Genomic DNA, 25,686 nt, shown 5'->3' on the forward strand with positions numbered 1-25,686 from the left:
GAGTCACTACAATTTTATTCAAACACCACGAGAACTCTTTGAGACCAGTTTTTAAAAGTCACTTTCTGAAAGAAACTTCAGGCTGGAGAAAAGTAATCATGTTCAGTTACAAGTCATGTGATAGTTAATAATAGGATTGATTCAGTAGAATTATGAGAATAATGTGCACGAATATCCTTAGTATCTTACATAGTTCGTAAAAAGAAGGAATAATAGAGAATAAATAAATTATATCTGACTGAAATAAAGTATCAACAATTGAGTATTCATAAAGTGAAACAATAGTAACAACTACATGTCCGGATAGTTCTGAATATTTTATTGGTTTTCAAAGAGAAGAACATCCTCCATGGATTATTCTAGCTTCTGGATAGACCAATTTGTTCATTCAGAATGAAGAGCGAGAAACCAATGTGGAGGAGGCGAGTGAGCCATTTAGTTTTCCATCAAGCGTGACTCAATATTTATAGTCAGACAAAAATAAGTTACAGAAACGTAATGAAGAGAGTGAGCAATCAACACACACTTACTTACTTACGCCTGTTACTCCTAATGGAGCATAGGCCGCTGACCAGCATTCTCCAACCCACTCTGTCCTGGGCCTTCTTTTCTAGTTCCATCCAATTCTTGTTCATTTTTCTCATTTCTATCTCCATTTCTCGGCGTAATGTGTTCTTTGGTCTTCCTCTTTTCCTTTCGCCTTGAGGATTTCATGTGAGGGCTTGTCTTGTGACGCAGTTGGGTGCTCTCCTCAATGTGTGTCCTATCCACTTCCAGCGCTTCTTCCTGATTTCTTCCTCCGCTGGGATCTGGTTTGTTCTCTCCCACAGTACGTTGTTGCTAATACTGTCCGGCCAATGGATCTGAAGTATTTTGCGTAGACAATTGTCAATAAACACCTGTATTTTCTGGATGATGGCTTTTGTAGTTCTCCAGGTTTCTGCCCCATACAGTAGAACTGTCTTGACATTTGTATTGAAAATCCTGACCTTGGTGTTGGTTGACAGTTGCTTTGAGTTCCAGATGTTCCTCAGTTGTAAATATGCTGCTCTTGCTTTGCCGATCCGCGCCTTCACATCTGCATCAGATCCACCCTGTTCATCAATGATACTGCCCAGATATGTAAAGGTTTTTACATCTTCCAAATCTTCTCCGTCAATTGTGATTGGATTAGTGCATTCTGTGTTGAATCGGAGAATCCTGCTTTTCCCTTTGTGTATATTGAGACCTACTGCTGCTGAGGCTGCTGCCACACTGTTCGTCTTCTCCTGCATCTGTTGTTGCGTTTGGGATAGAAGGACCCCTAACTAGGGATACTACCCCTAACTCAGGGTCTAAAAGTCGGAAAAATGAAATTTTCGCAAATGCGATAAAAACGATCTTGGTGGTCTAATTATAGTATTCCGACATCAGACAATGGGTTTTAAGCGTTATTTCGGCCCTAACGCTTCAGGCTGGGCTATTTCGCTTACTACCCTATACATGTGTTGTATGCACTATTAGCTATATGGTTATGTAGAGCTGAAGGTATCATATGAGGCTGGAGGTTCGCCATTGTGGACGGTTCGGCATTGCTTTGGCAAGTTTTGCTGACTGTTCATGCAAAAATTGGTTTGCTGGTTAACCGATTTCATTCATACTGGTGGTTGCTTTTCAGTGTTCCCGCGGGCCATTGTCATTGGGACATTGTAAGGCATGCCGGCATTGCTAATATTAACGAGTTTGACTGTCGTGTAAGCGGAATGGGTCAACAATCAACACACACATGACCATATAAAAGCAGTCAGGATTAATAAGCGAATAATCAACGAGGTAAAAATTCAGCTTGGAAAGCATGAACCAATTGGTCTGTAGCGTGGCGTCGAGATTAACTATGAACACCGCTACCAAGAAACACGCGCCAAATAAATCAGAAGGCGAAGGTTGAACGTAACCAAAGAAACCCATAAAATCCCCGAGAAGCCAAATACCAGAAGGCAGTTAATGGACCAAGTCGATGTTTATTTGCTGGCGATCTCGTGGTATCGAAAGGATACCGAGATCGTGCCAGGATACAAGCTTGGTTACAGAACGTAACCGAATTCGCGCTAAGTTACAATCAAAGTGTAAGAATAAGAATGGAAGCACAAAATAGCTGTCATTAGCACAGTTATGGCGATACAAAACGTATATTTGTAGGTTTCAGCCTAGGAAGCATGCTAGAATGCTTCCTACATACTTATATTATGCACAGTACTTTGTGATTGCTGATTGCATAGTTCAGCTCCATGATCATATTGATAAATCAATAATAAGCACCGACCATTTAGCTTATTTCTGCTCCTTGGAAAAGAAACAAATGAGAAACCATGAAGCAACAATTTGAACCTTGCATGTTACCAATAACCACAGAATTTCATAAAATATTTGGCGAGGAACTGTGACTCTTATGGAGAAAACTCTGCTGGAAGCAATAATGGTTCTTGAGAATATTTTCATACAATTTTTCAATATTTATAGATCTAAATAAAGCAAAATAACACACCACGTAGAATTAGATGGTTACATCTATTTCGTGTATTCTGTTCTCTTCGTATCGAATATAAAATTTGTTTGAAATGACAAGCGCGAACTTTAGTTAAGTGTGACAATTAAACACCCTGTACAGATTCATGTGAACTATATTTGAAGTGTGTTTTTACAGTGATTGTATTCCCACTTATTTTAAATTACTGAGTAAAAATTAAGATATAAACGGTCGTATTTTTGGTCTTTGGATGATGTGATTTTGGGACTTGTTTGGGAATGTGTTGTTGGAGAGCCAGTAAATCTTCATTGAACCAGTCTTTCGTGTTCTCACTCCGTGAGAATTCTAGTGGTTCTCGATTGTCAGGTATAACTAGTAAGACCGAGGACATAACAAATCCATCTGGACAGCAGAAACAACTTCCCCAGATATAAAACTTGGCGATACGGGTACAAAATTGGTAATGCCCGATGCCAAACATAACAGAATTCCTCCTGTATATAAAAGTGGTGCTGAAGACACAATATAAATGACACCCCAAACACGAAAGTAAAAGATCAGCTGACAAAATTGTTTCTAGACAATGTTTTAGGTTGAAAATGACGTATCCACACCCTAAATTAGTCGTTCTGTATCAAAAACTGTTCATTGAGATAGATAAAAGTGGACAAATTCCCACCTCACACAAACACCCTCTGCGTTTACCATTTTACTTGGACGTGCCGAATTATTTACATTAAAATAAAAAGAAGGGTTCCTGTTCACAACAAATGAAACTAATGTGACTGTTCATCACCTGCTTGATATTGAACTCAATATCTTTCAAAATGATCAGTATGCGAATAACTATAAATATATTACGTTTTATCGAAGCCATTGGTACAAAAGTTTAAAAGTGAACTTATGCACTCAAAAGGACCTAGGTATAAGTTTCACGTCAGTCTGGTAACTTCAGGTTCTAACACATATGATCTATGATAATATCATTCAGAATTTCGGGACTTTATGTGATGTTTCCGTACAATAGTAATCATGAATAACTAATACACCGAAGAATTCGAATCATGGATTACAGAACATATCATAATTTAAACTTTTACAGTTAGTAATCATTGTATGTTATAAAGATTCATTAATCTTGTACACGATATATATCTTCGAAGATTTTTTTACCGATAATGGTGTTATCTGAAAATTCTTTAGGTAGATTATCGCACCAGATCAAAACCAGTAATCACTATATAATTTCCTCAAAACAAATCTTACGCATGACTTAAAAGAGGTACATAGCATCCACTAACTTCTAGTGAAGGGTTCCTATTGTTTGACCAAATGTTTGGAAGATGCTTTGAAGCTTCAAACATTTTGTTATCCTGGATTTCTTCACATCCTGCTGATGGGTTTATCTTGACTTTAGTATTACAAGATTTAGTTGACTTAAAGCGTGTTAAGATACACTCAAAATATGTAAACGTAGGTTGGTGTTTATTAAATAATCAAACAGTAAATTATCTAAAACTGGCTAGTGTAGAAAAGAATCTTTATCTGTAGTCGGAATCATATTACGCGAATTGGAATATCTAAACTAACAATCTAAAAGATAGTGAATAGATAAACTGAATGAAATAATTGGTTAAGCTATTTCTGTTCACTAAAAAATGATTTTTGTGCAGAATAGACGATTTGTTTATTTTACAGCAAGTGATATGAAGATATCATGGGACGACATGGACTGAGAGAAAAGAACGAAAATGGTGAGAGATTCGCAAACCTATGTGCCTTCAACTAACTAGTCATGGGCGGCACCATATTCCCACATAATCGCATACACAAAATCACATGGATTTCAACGGGTAACACTACACAGAATCAAATTAACCATATCGGCATCAATAAGAAAATTCAGAAAGACGAGGGAGGACGTGAGACATAAGATAGAAGCTGATGTAGCCTCAGGTCATAACTTGCTGGTCGTCAAGATGAAGCTCAAGCTCATGAAGTACTAGACAACGCAGTGGACATCACAAATGTTTAATACGACCTTTCTTTAGGATACTGACAGACTCAACGAATTCAAGATAGACCTCAGCAATAGGTTCTAGGCGTTTCACGATCTACTCAATCGAGAGGGAACTACCATGCGGAGCAGCTGGAAAGGGATCAAAGAGGCAATCACTTCAACATTTCATGAGGTTTCGGGCCACAAGAAGCATCACCACAAGGAATGGGTCACTGTTGATATACTGGATAAGATTCAAGAAATGAAGAAGGAGAAGGCCACGTGTTACGTATGCCTGAACACAGATTACCACGATAAGTAATGCTGACTAGTGTTGGAGACGGTTGGAATAAATTAAGGGGCAGCCAAACCAAAACGTGGCATCAGTGCCTGAAGTCACTAACTTCTGGTCTGAGCCATGTTGGTAGACGTAGACTACTTGGTTGGGATCTGCGTGACTATCGTAACCAATGGTTGGAGACTCTGGGGGACATGTCTCAGAATCGATCAAAATGGTGTAGGTATGTGCATTCTCTATCTTCCCTTAAACTATGAAATTAAAATCGTTTCATATCTGCCTTTCTACGAACTAGTTTTTCTCCCTGTACTATATCCTTGTATGCAATCTTTCTTTCATATATTACTTCTATGAATCTGCTGTTCATCTTGCCGTGCTAATGAAGTATTGCAACTTGGGCCGATGAACATGTGCCTGGTCCTACGTTGTAGCTGACTGACTGACTCATGTGCCCTTGGAGACTGGTTAAAAGCTCACTTCCAACACCTATTTTACCCGACGAAAGAAGAAATATTGTGTTAGCCGTACTCATAAATATGTCTACTACTCAGATATTTACATGACTTGCAAACACCAGACGTCACCTGAAAAAACAAAAATGCATTGGTCGTTAAACAGACCAACAAGATATTGAACGAAATTAACAACCATCATCATGTGCTCTCTTATAAATGCAAAGAAATATTCGATTTTACAGAATAACTTCCACCTTTTTCTCTAGTTCGGTTGTAAATTACTATTAAAAAATTCAAGGCATCTAAATTTGAATAAATATACATACATACAACAGCCGGAACTCATATTTAATATAGTTAATAGGGTGTTGTACTGAAACAACTTGTGGTTAGCATAAGTCACAGTATTATGATAAAACAACATTAGTGGGAATCTGACATTACATATCTTGTTTGTTATAGTACATATAAGACGTTCTGTAAAAGCAAATATGGTCAGGCCTTCTGAACGTTCTTCATAATTTAGTTTACATTCTGATTTAATATATTTTTAATACTCTTCGTTTTCAAATTCCTGAATTGTACTAAGACATTTGATTTCTTAATCCAAGTTTTGGTACGATTTAAGCCAAGAAATGACACGTACTTAGAATTCGCTTTCAACCTGGTCGCTAAGTGTAATGATTAAATTCTTACCAACTAGAGCTATTCCACTTCCTCCATCGTATTAATTTTTATCTAACTGTGCGTTTGAGAACGGGGCACAACGTTAAGTCATCAAATTAAATTTCAAACCAGTCAGAAGTGGATCAGATGAAAACCAAACTACACTATAATTTATTGTAAGGACCAAATGTTTATTCAATACAAATAGTAAGTGTACAAACTGATTTCCAATTAAATGACTCACCAACTCTGCAGTTTTTTCCTCAAGCTTTGTAGATAAAGAATAACTAAGAATTTGAAGTCGATAACCTTAACCAATGGAGATCGACAAATAACTGAACATTTTATAAGTCAGGAAAATTTTTTTCCTCTATTATACAATAAAATCGATACCTTATCATGAATATTATTCTCGAGCTGAAATAGTTTTTGTTATCTTGTTTTTTTCCAAACACTGCAAGAATACCATATTCTCCAACTTACCAGTCATATGCATGTAGTGGAAACAAATGATAACTTGAATTAAAAAATATATCGGCAAATTCGAAAAATGACCGAAAAGATTTGACTTTGTACAGTGAGATGTAACGGATATACGAGTAATTACAGAAATTGTATAGTGGGACTGATGCGGAACCACACAATCATTGAAGCCGGACAAACAGTAGTTAGGAAGATTTACATTATCTGTTGAACATCTGGAGAAGGTCATAGGAGGTGAGCGCAAAACACTCAATCGAGACAGCATGACTCGGCCGTGCAGGCGTAGTCACTATGTATCACCTCTTCCTTTACATATCAAATATATAATCATATCCCCAGCCGAAAAGTGTTCTTCATAAGTTCATAAAAAGTATGCTACCGACTGTCATCATAAGACAAGTCAGCATGAAAATAATAAAATGACTTCTACATAAGATCGTATGGATTAGGTAGTCATATCATAGCGATTCCACCATATTAGGTTGCGTCTGTTATTCTAGTAGGATAAATAAATGTACTTAATACCGACTTAGACAGTGATTTTACATTGGTAAGACCGACTGAAGAGACGCATCCTCTTGTCATTGTGACTTTAACGATTGATCTTTACTTATTTTAACTCATTATTCTATTAGTCAGTTGATTAATGCTCACATGTATGATGTTTGGATTTTAGCTTTTTCCTGAACCTCTGTCACTGATGAAATATATATGTTATTATTAAAAATAGTCACCAATTAAAACTTGGAATGCTGGTTTGACTGACATTGTTACTAGATAAAAGCTATATTTTCCCCCTATTTTTTGACTTTAGAATGTGCAATACTTAAACCTCCATGACTTAAGAATTAGTCCAATTGATAGAGAGCATTAAGAATTGGATGTCGCATAAATATATAGTCTGCCAGACTGTGTTGTTACACGTGATGTATAACCTATATTTTTTATGCTGAAGAGAATGCTAGCAACACACAAATATATGATATTCCGCATGCTATTGATAATGGCTAACTGACAAGAGAATGTCAAATAGACGTTTTTGAATCGTTAACATCAACAGAAGAGTTAACTAAAATAAATGAGTTGTCGTGGTTGATGAACGCCATCTACATTTATACTTAGCTTACGGTAGAGTGATAATTCATCATCAAACATAGACTAAATAGTTGAACAGGCATAATTTTTTATATTTCCACTATATCCGTGATAAATTGAAGATTGCAAAAATTATGATATTGAAATCTCTAGATATTGCACAGAATACACCTGACATTAGAGAGTTTTGTCGGACATATAAAAACACTTAACATAAACATTTACTTTTATCAAGATTGAGAGTAAATCTCCTGGCATAAAGATTTACACAGCATTGGAAATAGGAACGAAACCAATCAGAATATGTTAATGTGAAGAGCTAATTTCGTTATTTATTTTTATTTAGCTATATTACGTTTTCTAACATAAGCCACTTGGAATAAAAACTTTTACTGAAGATATTTGTGATTCAATATGTGATGCGCTTGGCCAATTAGACAGGCCAAATGATAACAGCAAGCTGTTGGTCAGGCGCCGGCTGCCGTATCTGAGGAACAAAACATATGCCATTAGTTGAAAGTTCGTATTTATTTTTCTAAGAAAGGTATATATAAACGAGTGCACATTTATCCTGCAAAAGGCTCCACCCTTACTCTCATATTTTCTAAGCAAGTGGCTGATTGCATATGAGCTTTTATATTAGGCGCAAAATCAAATTACCACGTATAATAATAGAACGTTTATGTTTTATCTGGCCTGTCAATGTTTTGCTTTACAATTATTATTATTATTATTATTATTATTATCATTATTATTATTATTATTATTATTATTATTATTATTGACTGCAATTTATTCCGTTAACGAGTTTATATGAATAGAAGACATCATCCTAAAAATAAACTTTATTATTGCCGTCAGGAGACTGTCATAGTATTCTTTTATTACAAGCACTCTCGCTAATATATCGATAAACAATGAAGGTAATGATGATACTTTTTGCGGCAAACTTGATAATAAAATATATTGCTTTATTTCACATTATCAGTTGTGTGCAATTACAGAAGAGTAAACAATAAAATCGTGTTTTACTAGAAACAGAACTCTCTTTTCGTCAATCTCCATGGGTAAAAAGGCATTAACTTCCCTTAGATTTATTTGGAAGTAGAAAATAAGTACTCCTCGCAAATACTGAAATCTTAATATTTAACTGATTTATTTTTTCAGGGACGATTTTTGACTACATTGGTAGACAAGTAAACCCGTCAAATAAGTTTATATACACCATCATGTTTATCACGTAATAGATTTTATTACTTAACAAAAGATTAATTCCATGTAAATAATCACCTGTTTCTTTAATTCGTCCAAATCACTGACTTAAAAATGTATAACATTCCACAAAGACGAGTTGGTTAAAGTTGTCACACTTTGCAATACAAATCGGAAACTAATACATATGCCGATACGTTAAGAAAACAATACTGTGGATTTAGAAGGGAAAAAAGACAACTAGAATGTATATTAGATATTTGGAGGAAAACAAATAGTGAATGAACTTGTGACATTGAAACCAACTTCCGGCTATTTATGAAGATAGTTTCAATGGCAGGCTGAAATCAGCTGGAAAGAATTCAAGAACTAGTTAGCGCTGAACGGAAGTCGAGTTTCAGTTTAGAATGCTTAAATATAGTGCATTCGTAAACTCATGTTCAACTAAACTCAGGACCTTCAAATCTCTTAGATGGCACGATGTTTTGAGATCAGAGTCACGCTCTAATGGTTCACATCACCATCAAAGTGATATAGACAAAAACATCTTGTTGTTGCGACAGACATTTTTCTACCCGACCAAGTTCAGAAACTATACGTTCAATATTTAGCAAACTTTACTTGAAACGTTCTGTTATTCAAAATTAGGAATTAAGGTGGCAGTTACTATCAATCCTTATATATTTATCAACCAGTCTAAACGGAAGCTCATTCTGTTGACTTTTGGTAGTTTTCGAATAAAAGTATTAGTTAAAAGGCGAACAATAGACGAGAGAATTGATGACACTTGAAGTCACAAGATGGAGGAGATAATAATGTCATGTAAGCGATTAGCAAATAGAAGAACCATGATTGGATATCCCTTCTTTGGATTTTATAAATGATATACTACTGGATTTATTAAGAAATGTTTAGCATTTTCACGCATCAAATAGATGTTTAAATATAATACAGTAAAACGAGTATTTCTAAAAAGTCACAATATTTGAGGTCAACAAATGTTCCAATGAATTTATATGGCAATTAAAAATTTGACCAAACAATGAGTGAATACTTGGTAAACTTTACTTTTACTTTTAATTAACTTCTGTTGTCCAGTAAATAAATTATAAGCCAATAAAACCTGTTATAAACTGTTAGATTTTAAGGGTGATGCTTTCTTTTATGGTTATTTGATTCTTAATATTCACTAAGTTTGGGTTACGAGCTTTTGAAGAGATTAAAACCGATAAAAACAGTTTCATATATGACTGGCTTTGAAATAGTCGCTTGAAATACGCAGAATGATGAGTAACCAAGGTCAAGTAACCACCCTCGAAACTCACTTCTAAAAGCATAGGATATTATCTTTCATTTGAAAGGAGAGAAAATCAGAAACATGTTGTCATTTCAACCTGAGATGAAGGCTGTCAGAATCCTAGAGTACCAAGACTAACGTTACAGTAATAAACTTTACAATACCATGAAAAGTATAAAGTACATGCTCTCTGCCTTTTCTTGATGTTTTAAGCTAGACATTTTACCATATTATGAAATCAAAGTTTGAGACTATTTTCCTTCGAGTCTGTTATGATGGAAATACATTTTCATCGACAGAGAGAGAGGAAAGAAACAAACTTTGACATGATTCGGAGAATATATACTTTTTGAGTACCGCAGTAGTTTACACTATCAAATACTTCAAATGAACAAAAATCGCAGAAAACGGATTTTTAAAAGTATACAAAAGCCTAAATGTTTTTTAACGAGTAAGCGTATATTCAAGGACTAATTTAATGAGTTGCTAATGTATTGGGACGAACATCAATAATCTGAAGGACAGTAACATTCCCTGGAATACTGAAAAGAATGTGAAAAAAATAAATACTAATTTACCTCGCAGTTTGTGGTGTCTACGACGACGATGGAACTGGTACCAAACTTTAGGGTGTTCAAGAGTCTTTTCAATCACTACAGCCTCAACATACACCTGATGCACTGGTAAAATTGGTCGACCGATAATAGTAAAGTCTGATGATCCTAAAAGTAGGACCTTCTGTAATTGAACACGATCACCAACGTCAGTTCCATAGAACGGTGTTTTGATCATAATTAAATCGTTATTAGTTACTTTGAACTGTTTCCCTGCAATAGCCACGACAGCAAAGTACTGGGAACGGTTTTCGGATATGGAAGAATTAACTGAATCATAGATACCTGTAGAAAATTAAATATAAATATTAATATGTCAGTCAGGGTATCTGAAAAAATTAATTACTACAATATTTAGGTAGTTCATAGTCTTATAACCACAGTTGTTGTCTTGATGCAATTGTAGAGCTGATGTATTGCAGTGACCCAATCGAACTAAATCGGCTGGAGGATTTGTTCTTTTACCATCTATTATGCCAGGTAGGTCGGTTTGAGAGTGCTAGTATGAAAAGTGGTGGACTCTGTCCGAGGACTTAGTCGTAATGCCGACTGCCTAGGAGTGTGACGGCAAAAATATTTTTCTTCAGGCAACCAGATTCTGTAGCGACGCTGCCTTTCCGAGACGAGGAGCGGGTTGCAAAAGTTCGACCCTGAGAGCCACCCACATCGTCTTGTCCCATGAATTTACGTCGCAAGCTATAAAGCTTTTTAAGCACAGAGCTAACTAGGACTACTAAAGGAAATCATGCGTGATTGATCTCAAACAATTATCCATTGGATGCTGGAGCCATGTTTCCAGATTGTAAAAACCAATTTTAAACAAGTTTTCTTTGCAAGTGCCTCAAGAACAAATATTTCTCAACAATGTTAGTAACCAGGAAACGGCAACTCATTTGCCTGTCTTATAGGGTATTGAAGCGTCACAGAATCAAGATCCCTAAGATTTCAGCTAAACGGCGAAACTGTCAAGAGTATATTCCAGTCAGTCAGTCAGCTACGGCGTAAGACCAGGCACATATGTGCATCGGTCCAAGTTGCCATACCTCATTAGCATAACAAGATGAACACTGGATCCATAGAAGTGGTTTATCTCAGTACCAACTATTAAACCAGTTGGTCAATCGACAAAGTAATGTTCGTCCCAATGTAGGTTGATATAATATCCAAAAAGCTATGGAATCAGCAGTGACATCCACCAACGGCTTGGACCAAAAGGTTATGAAACATCATTGGATTTCTATAATGTTCACTAAGTCGATAGATGTTCAGAAATTAATTCCACCAAGCTCAAAATACAATGGTGAGCAAAGACAACTCAAACATAGACTGGCAAAAGTCTACGGAATGCTTGTGAGTAGCAGTGAGCAGCGAAAGCAAAAGAGACTGAAAAGGCGAACAACTATTTCAATTCATCGAGGAGATAGTTATTAAAAAGGTAGTTGTTAATGATATTTATGAAAAATATGGGACATTGATACATTTTCAGACCAGAAAATCGGGATGATTCGCAGAATATCTTAAAAAACGGCTCAAGTTGGCTCTAGATACCTTCTAGTTGCTTAATGTTACCGAATAACTTGAATGGGACATTGTCGAAAGCCCGCGACTCTTAATAAAATCGAGAAGGCCACAACTAATCTACAGCGAGAGGGAGTAGGTCATGATAAATTAGCCCCTACGATATTTAAGAACTACTAACCTTGTACAGACTCTCTAATTAAATACTACTGGTTGAATCAGAAGTGTGTGGAGAATTGTCATCGAAATCGTTAACATCAAGTGTTCATCAGGGTTGAATAATGTAACTGTTTACTTGAATTGGTTGTAGATATTCTCTTAGAAATAACTGTTCAGGAGTTGATTCCTTACCAAGATCATTTATCTGTTTAGAACATGCAGATGACGGTTTTGTTTCGTGAAGATACTAAACTGCAGATTCTACTGATCGCCTTGAATGAAAACGTAAACATTTTTCGGATGCATTCCTATTTCTCTAAGTTCAAAATAATACCTTATGACTGGTCTACGTCAACTTCCGAAGTTACTGAGTACGTCGATCGTCTACTTGGAATCCCTCGAGTCGAGGTCGTGGATGCGCACTGCTGATGAGTCCCACAATGGGACGAAACAGCCGTTCAGTGCTTCCAGGTTTTCCATGGTGGTCTAGCTTCAATTGACTCATGATCTCAACTATTGAAATTAATAAAATCTCCACAAAACCCCTTCTGATACTAATCGACATATGCTCACTAGAGACTGGCTTCATCAAGATGTATATCCTGGAGTTCTAGTGGGAAGCAGTAACCAGTGGAGTTCAACCAGGTCTGTTGTGAGATAGTAACTCACTAATGACAATGGTGTATATGTCGCTCAATTTCGTGGATTAGTTGAAGTTAGACATTAACACCGTTGGATGCCGGCTAAGCCCAGGGTTGCCCCACTGAAACTTATAACCATTCCGAGATGGGATTGTCAGCTGCTGTGCTAAGATTGAAAAACACGTTGAATAACAATTGCGTATCCCTATCTCTTCTGTCATTTATTGGAGGGATTCATTATTCGTACGTCATTGTATAAGAAATACAACCGAAAGATTCAAGAGATTCGTAAGCAAACGATTAGCGACGATTCACGAACTGTCCACAGCGAGCCAATGGAAATATGTTAAAGTAAATAGAATCCTGAGCATCATGCTTTAGATGATAGCATTAAAACAATTGAGTGATTCCACGGACCGAACTTTTTATGGCAAAACGAAAATAGCTGGCCAAATTCACGCGAAGAGGAAAACCATGTTTTAACCCATTTGTTTATAGAAGAATTAAGCGAAACACCGGCGTGGAGTCATTTGGACCCATTTTTGAATCAATTTAGCAATTGTAAGACCTGGTCCAAAATGTTGAGGATATTCGCTCTATGCAGACGGTTCGTTTACAATATGAGGGTGAGATTAAACAGAGGACCCTTAATTCTTGGTAGACTGAGATTGGAAGAAATTGATAGTACGAAGCAGAATATAATTAAATTAGTTCAAATTATCACATTTCTCATAGAGATGGAGACGCTAAGACACATACAGCATAAAGACGAGCACGACAATACATGTGAATCGCAAGAAAGACCGAGGAAAGGAGTAGATGGATCAGTTATGAATAAGGAAATGATACTCCATCTAATGTCTGTTGGTAAGATAATGAGAAGTAGCGTTGCGCGTAGGAGCTCGATAAAGAATCTTAATCTTTTTGTAATAGATGAAGTCATCCGAGTAGGGGGACGACTTAAATTATCGTGCTTGCTCTTCGAGAGCAAACATCCCCTTATACTTCCTAGTAATCATATTATTGCTGACTTGATTGTAATGCACTATTATTCGCAGAGTGCGCATTCCGGCATTACTGTCAACCTGAACCGTCCTCGCAAATAGTTCTTGGTCAATAAGGTTCAGGCCGCTATCCGAAGAGTCCTGAAACGGCGCTATCTATGCAAGAAACTGAACACTACGCCATGCACACAGATTATGGCTCCACTATCTGAATGTCGCCTGGAAGTTTACGTACCACCATTCAATTTGGTGTTTATCTGCCAGTCCACGAGAACTAACCATCGAGTCGCCAGATGCACGGAGTGTGTATCTCGTCGGCTGTCCGTTTTGTCGAGGTGAGGTCAAGTGAATGGCCACACTAGGATCCTGTATGCGTGTTTCAGAGACAAAACATAAATCAATGGTATGATATTCTAGGGTCTTAGTCAAGGAGGCCTGGTGGCCGACATACGGTATGTACGTTGAAGACTCCAATGTGTAGTTTGGAGCGAGGTTTCAGTAGACCTGGGAGTGTTTTGCGCACAGGAATCGTTGGCCAGGGTGACACTTGAGGAGAAGGCAAAAGAGGAGGTTTAGAGTTGAAAGTCGACATAGGAGGTATAATAGGAATTGAAGGGGGAGATTGATTATGAATATAGTGATCTTGCATGCTGCTAGGGGTATAAGGGGTTTCCACTTCCCGATTGCCCGCACCGTGGTAGGGTCCTTCTAGAGGCACCTTAGAAGGATATCTCGTTAGAGGTAGTCTTAGTGACGTGAGAACGTGACCGCAGTGTCCAAGGGACAACTGTTTGTGGCCGGTTATATACGATTCTTCTCTTAGATTTGGACGTGTAGTAACCTTACCGCCGAAGACGGAAATCCGTGGGATAAGGCGGGGTGTGCATTTTTAGGGTCGACCATTTATAATCCCACACAACCTTTGTGGGAAGGCAGCATTGCTTTTATGATGGTTGTCTGAAGGAAACAGCCTACTGCCGTCACACCTCTGTACAATCAGCGGTACGGCTTCGCCCTCGAACCTTGAGTTTTTAGTCTTATCGCTCTGCAACCGATGTTTTTTATGCTAGGAACTTGACGAACGATTGTTTCAGCCAGTACAGCTTGATTGATTCATTAGGTAAGCCCAACCACCACGTCAAGGTAGCGACAACAGTCGGGAAATAGGAACAATAACGGGGCGGATGTGCAAGCATTTAGCATACAATTCTCTTTGAACTTAGCACCTATGAACTGTAAACACGATAAAATCAGACTGGCTTCAGAAATGGCCGTGGCTGCATCGACCACATATTCACCACTAGTCAGATTTTAGAACACAGGAGTGTCTGAACACCGATTACCACGATGCGTAATGCTGACTAGTGTTCGAGAGTCAGTCAGTCAGTCAGTCAATAACAACGTAGAACTTCGTACGTACGTACATCAGTTAGAGTTGCCACACCACATTAGCACAGAGATGCACTTGTCGATTCAAATCCCGTAGTGGTAGAGGTAATAAGAGTATAAGCAGTAATCAGGAAAACTAGTGTTTGGAGATGTTATTTAAAGAGTATAATACAGTTAAGTAAATTTGGGAAGAGAAAAAAAGAGACAAGGAGGAATAAGGAGATCAAAAATTGGGAGAACACAAAGAGTGGATGCACCTGCACCATTGCAAACGATTTTGAGCCATGTCATTCAGGGTCTCTAACCATCGGTTGCTATCATCTCGCGGTCCCCAACCAGGTAGTTTACACCTACCAACATGACTCAGTTCACTTGTCAGTGACTTCATGGACTTGTGCCACCTATGATCAAATACTAGTAACCTACGGATATCCTCTACTCTTACCGGCCATGTTTCACAGCGATAAAGTAGGATGGAACGAACTGCTGCGCAGTAAAAACACATCCTTTAGTCGATAGACGGATATCTCGCCTACGCCATAAATGACGCAAGTTGGCAAAAGCTAGTCGAGCCTTCTGTATCCGTGCTGAGATTTCGTCACACACTAAACCACAAGGGCTGATGAGACTTCCAAGATAAGTGAAGCAGTCGACACGCTCAACTACTTCACTCCTTATCATTAGTTCGGGTGTCAATGCAACCCAATCCTGAAGCAACATTTTACATTTCGAGGGGGAGAATCGCATCCCGAACATGCTTGCATTATTGTTTAGAGTGGTCAGAAGACTCGGCATTTTGTCAGCGTCTTCACCAAATAGAACTATGTCATCGGCATATTCCAAATCAACAAGTGAAACTCCCGGTAGAAGTTCAACCTCTGGCAATTTAGACGAGGCAAGTGTTATCTCTAAAAGTACGTCGACCACAAAGTTGTACAAGAATGGAGAGAGTGGGCAGCCCTGATGAACACCACTTGAGGTAATCAATTCTGATGACAGTTCGCCATAAGCTCTCACTCGACCAGTTGCGTTCGAGTAGAGAGCCTTTACAAGGTTAATGTACTTCTTTGGTACTCCTTTCAGTGACAAACACTGCCACAGAACCTCACGATCAACAGAGTGGAATGCTGCTTCAAGGTCGAGAAATACTACCATTGTGGGGCGTCTGATTTCCTATGGCATTTTCAACTTCGTAAAGAGTCGGAGGATCTACATTAACTTTCCATTCAGGTTGACTAGAGATCGTGGGAAACCGAAGTGTGGCTGAAGGCCAGTTGAACTGATCCCTAAAGTGTTCTGCCCATCGATCCAATCTCCTGGATTGAGAATGAATAACATGTCCATCTTTCTCTGAGATTTTTTCGCTAACAGTCGGGTTCCTTTACAAGTCTGAACAATTGTCTGCTATTACCTATTGCCGCTGCCTTTTCCATCTCTCTTGCTTTCGCTACCCACCACTGTTCGCGATCATTGCGTAGACTTCTTGTCAGCTTGCGCTTAAGCTGACTCCGCTCTTCACTATGTTCAGAGCCAGGTGGAATGAGTTTCCGAGCATCTATCAGTGTGGTAGATGCTGCTGAGATCCAGTGTTGCTCCCTAACCTTCTGGTTTACCTTACTAGCAGATATCACTGATGCTTCCACAGCTTTTCGGATATCATTCCATGATGTTTCGGGGTGGGCATCACATACATGGCTGCCTAACTGTTTTCCTAGTTGTTCCTGAAATATACTCTTAGCTTGACTATCATTAAGTAGGGCCCTAAGAGGTTTCCTCGCAGCATCTTTCTTACGTCCTGTAAGACGCAAACAAATACGCGCTCGTACTAGAGCATGATTTGAATCTAAGCATGTGCTCCAGAATGAGCGACTGTCTTCTATCGAGCCCCTCCATCGGTAGCTGATAGCGATGTGATCTATTTGGGTCCAACGTCGGGACGAATTAGGTGGTCGCCATGTTAAAAGATGTTTTTCCTTATGCTTAAAGTTAGTATTTGCAAGGAACAGGCGGTTATCTGAGCATAGCTGCAACAGACGGTCGCCATTATCTGTTCTTTGAGCCGCGACACCATAAGATCCGCCTAGGTGTCTTTCCCTTTCGCTTAGTTTACCTACTTGAGCATTAAAGTCACCGGCCATTATTACTACATCCGAGCGCCTAGCTTTTCGGAAAAGGTCGGAGAGCTTTCTGTAAAACTCATCTTTTACATCATGTGCGCTGCAGTCAGTGGGAAAATAGGCAGAGACGACGAAGAGGCAACGACGAGTGTCCCTATCTTTTCGGATCCCTACACTTCCGTTTAGTCGGACAGCGCACAAACGACTGTCTACTGGGATCCACTCTAAGAGAGCTAGTTCTGCCCTAGGACTCAATGCTATACGTACGCCGGCGAGGCCACGGGAAGCAGAATCAGGGCTTCCAGATACACGAAGCGTAAATCGAGTCGGTTCTTTATTTTGGCATGGTGAGGTTAAATGAATGACGCTACTCGGATCCTGTATACGCGTTTCGGAGACGCAGCACACATCGATGGCGCGAGATTCGAAAGTCCTAGCTAAGGAAGCCTGCTGTCCTATTTGGCAAAGTGTTCGTACGTTAAAAGCTCCTACGTGTAGTTTAGAGCGTGGTTTCAGGAGACCAGGAATAGCCTTCCACGTACTCGAATCGTTTGCCCTAGCGGTGCGAGGTGATAAAGAGACGTGAGGAGGGTTAGTCGGGGAGATAAGAGAGGTATTAGGAGGTGTAGGAAGGATTTGAATGTGACCAACTTGGTCTCTTGTGCTGTTACGGGTATGAGGGCTGGTGTCACTTCCCGGCTGCCCACACCGTGGAAGGATATTTCTTGAGGAACCTGGAAAGGAAATTGGATTAGTGTTGGTCTTGACGACCTGGGAGCGTGACCGCAGAGCCCAAGGGACAACTGCTTGAGGCCGGTCGCGCACGGCCTTTTTGTGGAAGGTTTTTGACGTGTTAGCTCCGTTCTTCAAAGGGCCTTACCGCCGGAGACGGAAATCCATGAGGTAAGGTGAGGTGTGATATTTTTAGGGTCGACCTTTTCTAGCCCCACCCCTCCTTGTGGGAAGGCAGCATCGCTGTCATGCTGGTCGTCCGAGGGAAACACCTTACTGCTGCCACACCCCTCTAAAGTCAGCAGTACGACTTCGCCCTCAGACCTTGAGTTGCTGCTTTTAGTCTTACCGTTCTCCAATCGACCTGCCTGGCATGGTAGAACCTACAGGAACATATGTTCCAGCCAATATAGCTCGGTTGGGCCATCACGATATGCAAGCCCGACCACCGCGTCAAGGTGGCAGCTTTGGTGGGAGTGTTGGAGACGGTTGGAATAAAGGGGCAGCCAAACCAAAACGTGGCATCAGTGCCTGAAGTCACTAACTACATGTCTGAGCCATGTTGGTAGATCCAGACTACTTGGTTGGAGTTCGCGCGACTATCGTAACCAATGGTTGAAGACTCTGGGTAACGGCTCAGAATCAATCACAATGGGGTAGGTGTATACACGCTTCGTTTTCCTATAAACCGTGAGATTGGAGTTACGTTGTACCTTGATTTTACGAACCGATTCTTTCTTCCTGTATCATATCCTTATAAGCAATCTTTCTCTTATACATTACTACGACTGAAGTGACTACTTCTGTGAATTTGGTGTTTATCTTGTTGTGTTAATGTGGTGTGACAATTTGAACCAATGTTTATATGTGCCTGGTCCTACGTTGCAGCTAAATGATTGATATTAAAACAACGGAATCATAGCTATCTCAATAATTAACTTTCACATGTCGAATTATTTTCTTCAGTTAAGGAATAAGGTTATGTTATGGAGATTTAGATTCAGACAAGGGTTGTGAGTTAGTAGTCATCACAAAGAGCTTTCGTCATCAACTAACACCAGTGATAATGCAAAAAGGTAAGGTTCATATATTGAGACTTAAGGTAGAATTTGCAGATGGTTTTATAAATTGGCGTTAAAGCTTTCATCACAGACCGACATCAGCTATAATGTGATTTTTTTTGTCGCCCTTTTCCTTATAAACTAGTGATTGGAATTAAAGGTAAGTATTAAATCGGAGAATACTATTCGGCAGCACGAACCTTTCTTGACTGCGCATAGAATCACATCACGTACTTAACCAGACTCTCCGTTATGAGCAGGTATATTTTGCAATTCAGCTTAAGTACCATTTTAAATTCACATTGTGGTTGCATAATAGATCATTTTTGTTTCCAAGGATCTTAAGGACCAGTCATTGTGAATATTAACTCCGTCCGTCATAGCATAAGACTTATCATCACACCTTAAGTTTCACGTAAATTACACAAGGCGTCATCATCACTCTGAATGAACAACTCAAGGCCGCCAGTACACTATACTTTCACCATTTTGTGCATAGATTTGAAGATGGTACGGGGATTGACAGTTTACGTAACCCAGACGTTATGACAACAGAAGAAGCAAGATCGAAGTTTGATTAACCATGGAGGATATTAGTAACAGAATTCATATTTTCTCAAAACGGATATGACTGAAATATCCGGCTATGAGAAGTGTACTAAAAAAGGTTAGAGGACTTACTCTGATGCAGTAACGTATTATTCTGTGGCAAGGAAAAGGGCTTCGGTTGATTTATATCCAAACTAAAAAAAAATAAATGAATCACAGCTACATACAATTCATTATCAAGGACAGTATAAGCTTTGTGTAGCTCGAAACGGGTGGGTTTTCTCGGAGTTTGTTTCCGAATCCAATCTTGCAGAAAGGTTGAAGTGGTCAAATTGACAAGGCAACAAACTGGTTGGTGTCTAGAACGAAACAGCAAGATGAAGGGTAGCATGACCTTCAGGCCGAGATGACCTTAAATTTCAAAGATGTAGCTAAAAATATTGAACGGTCTGTAGTCGATTAAATAGACATAGGCTTTATCAAACTCCCAAGCTTTTAGGGATGAAATTAGTAAATCAACGTTCTGAAAAGATATGTTTTTGTTTCTTTGTAGTAGAATCTTGGTTATTAGTAAGCGTAACTGGAGATTTTGTTCTGCATTATTTCGGAAGCATTATTTTCATTAGGTGGAGCTTACCTACTTACTTACTCCTGTCGCTCCTCGTGAAGGAGCATAGGCCGCTCACCAGCATTCTCCATCCAACCCTGTCCTGGGCAATCCTTTCTAGCTCCGTCCAGTTGTAATTCATCGTTTTCATATCTGCTTCTATTATCCGACGCAATGTGTTCTTTGGCCTTCCTCTTTTTCGCTTCCCTTCAGGATTCCAAGTTAGGGCTTGCCTCGTGATACAGTTTGACGATTTGCGCAATGTATGTCCTATCCATTTCCATCGTCCTTTCCTAATTTCTTCTTCAGCTGGAAGTTGGTTTGTTCTCTCTCACAGAAGGCTATTGCTGATGGTATCCGCCCAATGGATGTTGAGTATCTTGCTTAAACAACCATTTATAAATACTTGTACCTTCTTGATGGTGGTTGTTGTAGTTCTCCAAGTTTCAGCTCCATGCAGTAGAACTGTCTTGACGTTCGTATTGAAGATTCTCACTTTGACATTGGTTGAAAGTTGTTTTCAGTTCCATATGTTCTTCAACTGTAGGAATGCTGTCTATGCTTTGCCAATCCTCGCCTTTACATCTGAACCTGGACCTCCTTGTTAATCGATGATGCTTCCCAGGTATGTGAAGGACTCTACATCTTCCAGAGTTTCGCCATCAAGAGTGACTGGATTGCTGTTCTCTGTTTTGAATTTGAGGACCTTGGTTTTCCCCTTGTGTATGTTGAGGCCTACTAATGCAGAGACTGCTGCCACACTGGCTGTTATTATCTGCATTTGTTCGTGTGTATGCGATAGGAGGGCTAGGTCATCTGCAAAGTCCAAATCGTCTAATTGGTTCTGAGCTGTCCACTTTATGCTGTTTTCCCTCAGATGTCGAGGTCTTCATAATCCAGTCGACCACCAGAAGAAAGAGGAAGGGAGAACGTAGACAGCCTTGTCATACTCCAGTCCTTACTTGGACCTCATCCCGTAGAAAACCAACTTGCTAAAAAAATGCTAACAAGAAAAAATAGTTTAAACCATTAGGTGGAGCGACGAAGGAATAAAACTAGGAGTAGCGAATCACAACACTATAAGATTTGAAAAATTTATAAAGTCTTTTTCAGAAAAATAATCCAACTATATCAGTTTCACTCCAAACGAATTCTAAGGATTGGACACTATTTGAGCGCTTTTCAGTGCTCTCTTCTAAAATTATTTACTATTAGGTCATAACACCTAGAAGGTGAAATGCAGAGGATTATTATGCATTTGACGAATCACATATACACTCGTTTTCATGCTTTCCTACTGTATATCATACGAAACTCTTGATACCAGGTCAGTTTATTCTCATATGACAACTGCCTACAGTTTACGATTGCCGAATTCCATGGTCAAACAGAAAATACGAATACCAGTTTGTCACATAGTGTTGATGTGTTGTGTAGCATTCTTGGTTGTGCACAGCACTCTCAGTCGTCTTATGTAAATTTCAACTTACATGCCTAGTATCAGTTGGAAGTATGAATCGATAATACGCTAAATTCCAGCCGAGCGTAACCTACAACCAGAGTGAAACTACGTAAACAAATAATTAGAAGTTTCTTGCATAATAACTTCCATCTGCTTGAGTCAACGACCAGTAAATGATAGGGCGTAAGCCTATAGATTTATGGTCTTTTCAAACACAAGCAGATCAATCTTTTTAATATAATAATAGACAAAATCCAAAAAATGTAGATTTGTCATGATGTGACCATTTAATCTATGAGATCTTACGTCACACCATAGCCCACACTAACTCATCCTACGTGTCAACCAGCGATATGACGACAGGTACTTCTGAAGAAAACATTTTTACTGTTAAGAGAGTAATATTCTAGATATAAAAACAAGATGGTAAATTGTTTATAGTTTTCTCTCTGTCAGTGATATTTTTCCTTCAATATGAAGTTATTGAAAATAGAAACACATTTGCCTCATAGTAGAATAAAATTCATGTTTAAAATTGATCCTAAATTAGTCATATAATATATAATCATAATATTTGGAAGACACTTTTGATCAAATATCTGCTACGTACTCGTGTCTTTTTTATTCAGAGACCGTGTTATAAGCCATAAAGCAGTACAAAGCATACTCCTGTCCATTATACTCTCCCTTCGGCCTGCAGTATGACATCTTTCATACCACACAAGTGACACAGGTTAACAAAGGACAACAAGGGTTTTAGAAATGGTCCCGAGACTTTGTCATAAACTAATCAACCAGGACTGATGATGAGACAGTTGAAGCTAGACCACTATAGAAAACCTGGAAGCACTGAACGACCGTTTCGTTCTGTTGTAAGGCTCAGCAGTGCGCATCCACAGCCTCGCCTCGCGGGATTTGAACCCAAGGCCCAATGATCTCGCGCGAGGGCAATTAACCACTGGACCATTGAGCCGGCATCCAACGGTGTTAATGTCTAACTTCAACTAATCCACGAAATTGAGCGACATATACACCATTGTCATTAGTGAGTTACTATCTCACAACAGACCTGGTTGAACTCCACTGGTTACTGCTTCCCACTAGAACTCCAGGATATACATCTTGATGAAGCCAGTCTCTAGTGAGCATATGTCGATTAGTATCAGAAGGGGTTTTGTGGAGATTTTATTAATTTCAATAGTTGAGATCATGAGTCAATTGAAGCTAGACCACCATGGAAAACCTGGAAGCACTGAACGGCTGGTTCGTCCCATTGTGGGACTCATCAGCAGTGCGCATCCACGACCTCGACTCGAGGGATTCCAAGTAGACGATCGACGTACTCAGTAACTTCGGAAGTTGACGTAGACCAGTCATAAGGTATTATTTTGAACTTAGAGAAATAGGAATGCATCCGAAAAATGTTTACGTTTTCATTCAAGGCGATCAGTAGAATCTGCAGTTTAGTATCTTCACGAAACAAAACCGTCATCTGCATGTTCTAAACAGATAAATGATCTTGGTAAGGAATCAACTCCTGAACAGTTATTTCTAAGAGAATATCTACAACCAATTCAAGTAAACAGTTACATTATTCAACCCTGATGAACACTTGATGTTAACGATTTCGATGACAATTCTCCACACACTTCTGATTCAACCAGTAGTATTTAATTAGAGAGTCTGTACAAGGTTAGTAGTTCTTAAATATCGTAGGGGCTAATTTATCATGACCTACTCCCTCTCGCTGTAGATTAGTTGTGGCCTTCTCGATTTTATTAAGAGTCGCGGGCTTTCGACAATGTCCCATTCAAGTTATTCGGTAACATTAAGCAACTAGAAGGTATCTAGAGCCAACTTGAGCCGTTTTTTAAGATATTCTGCGAATCATCCCGATTTTCTGGTCTGAAAATGTATCAATGTCCCATATTTTTCATAAATATCATTAACAACTACCTTTTTAATAACTATCTCCTTGATGAATTGAAATAGTTGTTCGCCTTTTCAGTCTCTTTTGCTTTCGCTGCTCACTGCTACTCACAAGCATTCCGTAGACTTTTGCCAGTCTATGTTTGAGTTGTCTTTGCTCACCATTGTATTTTGAGCTTGGTGGAATTAATTTCTGAACATCTATCGACTTAGTGAACATTATAGAAATCCAATGATGTTTCATAACCTTTTGGTCCAAGCCGTTGGTGGATGTCACTGCTGATTCCATAGCTTTTTGGATATTATATCAACCTACATTGGGACGAACATTACTTTGTCGATTGACCAACTGGTTTAATAGTTGGTACTGAGATAAACCACCACTGAATTAACCACTTCTATGGATCCAGTGTTCATCTTGTTATGCTAATGAGGTATGGCAACTTGGACCGATGCACATATGTGCCTGGTCTTACGCCGTAGCTGACTGACTGACTGGAATATACTCTTGACAGTTTCGCCGTTTAGCTGAAATCTTAGGGATCTTGATTCTGTGACGCTTCAATACCCTATAAGACAGGCAAATGAGTTGCCGTTTCCTGGTTACTAACATTGTTGAGAAATATTTGTTCTTGAGGCACTTGCAAAGAAAACTTGTTTAAAATTGGTTTTTACAATCTGGAAACATGGCTCCAGCATCCAATGGATAATTGTTTGAGATCAATCACGCATGATTTCCTTTAGTAGTCCTAGTTAGCTCTGTGCTTAAAAAGCTTTATAGCTTGCGACGTAAATTCATGGGACAAGACGATGTGGGTGGCTCTCAGGGTCGAACTTTTGCAACCCGCTCCTCGTCTCGGAAAGGCAGCGTCGCTACAGAATCTGGTTGCCTGAAGAAAAATATTTTTGCCGTCACACTCCTAGGCAGTCGGCATTACGACTAAGTCCTCGGACAGAGTCCACCACTTTTCATACTAGCACTCTCAAACCGACCTACCTGGCATAATAGATGGTAAAAGAACAAATCCTCCAGCCGATTTAGTTCGATTGGGTCACTGCAATACATCAGCTCTACAATTGCATCAAGACAACAACTGTGGTTATAAGACTATGAACTACCTAAATATTGTAGTAATTAATTTTTTCAGATACCCTGACTGACATACTAATATTTATATTTAATTTTCTACAGGTATCTATGATTCAGTTAATTCTTCCATATCCGAAAACCGTTCCCAGTACTTTGCTGTCGTGGCTATTGCAGGGAAACAGTTCAAAGTAACTAATAACGATTTAATTATGATCAAAACACCGTTCTATGGAACTGACGTTGGTGATCGTGTTCAATTACAGAAGGTCCTACTTTTAGGATCATCAGACTTTACTATTATCGGTCGACCAATTTTACCAGTGCATCAGGTGTATGTTGAGGCTGTAGTGATTGAAAAAACTCTTGAACACCCTAAAGTTTGGTACCAGTTCCATCGTCGTCGTAGACACCACAAACTGCGAGGTAAATTAGTATTTATTTTTTTCACATTCTTTTCAGTATTCCAGGGGAATGTTACTGTCCTTCAGATTATTGATGTTCGTCCCAATACATTAGCAACTCATTAAATTAGTCCTTGAATATACGCTTACTCGTTAAAAAACATTTAGGCTTTTGTATACTTTTAAAAATCCGTTTTCTGCGATTTTTGTTCATTTGAAGTATTTGATAGTGTAAACTACTGCGGTACTCAAAAAGTATATATTCTCCGAATCATGTCAAAGTTTGTTTCTTTCCTCTCTCTCTGTCGATGAAAATGTATTTCCATCATAACAGACTCGAAGGAAAATAGTCTCAAACTTTGATTTCATAATATGGTAAAATGTCTAGCTTAAAACATCAAG

At 38.9% G+C, this 25,686-nt stretch overlaps 2 protein-coding genes across 2 annotated transcripts; one reads left to right on the forward strand and one right to left on the reverse strand.

The window, feature by feature from the left end:
* Window positions 1-1,593: 1,593 nt before the first annotated feature.
* Window positions 1,594-20,220, reverse strand: MRPL21_1 (39S ribosomal protein L21, mitochondrial). Its single transcript, XM_051211295.1, has 4 exons — window positions 20,023-20,220; window positions 19,928-19,989; window positions 10,590-10,910; window positions 1,594-2,501 (listed from the first exon to the last, which is right to left on the reverse strand). The coding sequence occupies exons 1-4, from the start codon at window positions 20,184-20,186 to the stop codon at window positions 2,494-2,496; spliced, it is 555 nt and encodes a 184-aa protein (XP_051071335.1). The 5' UTR covers window positions 20,187-20,220; the 3' UTR covers window positions 1,594-2,493.
* A 108-nt stretch (window positions 20,221-20,328) lies between these two features.
* Window positions 20,329-25,445, forward strand: MRPL21_2 (39S ribosomal protein L21, mitochondrial; the record flags this gene model as incomplete). Its single annotated transcript, XM_051218740.1, has 3 exons — window positions 20,329-20,365; window positions 24,986-25,306; window positions 25,343-25,445. The coding sequence occupies 3 exons, from the start codon at window positions 20,329-20,331 to the stop codon at window positions 25,408-25,410; spliced, it is 426 nt and encodes a 141-aa protein (XP_051071336.1). The 3' UTR covers window positions 25,411-25,445.
* Between the last annotated feature and the right edge of the window lie 241 nt (window positions 25,446-25,686).

The sequence above is a fragment of the Schistosoma haematobium genome, chromosome ZW (genome assembly GCF_000699445.3).
Source record: "Schistosoma haematobium chromosome ZW, whole genome shotgun sequence".
Classification (NCBI taxonomy): domain Eukaryota; kingdom Metazoa; phylum Platyhelminthes; class Trematoda; order Strigeidida; family Schistosomatidae; genus Schistosoma; species Schistosoma haematobium.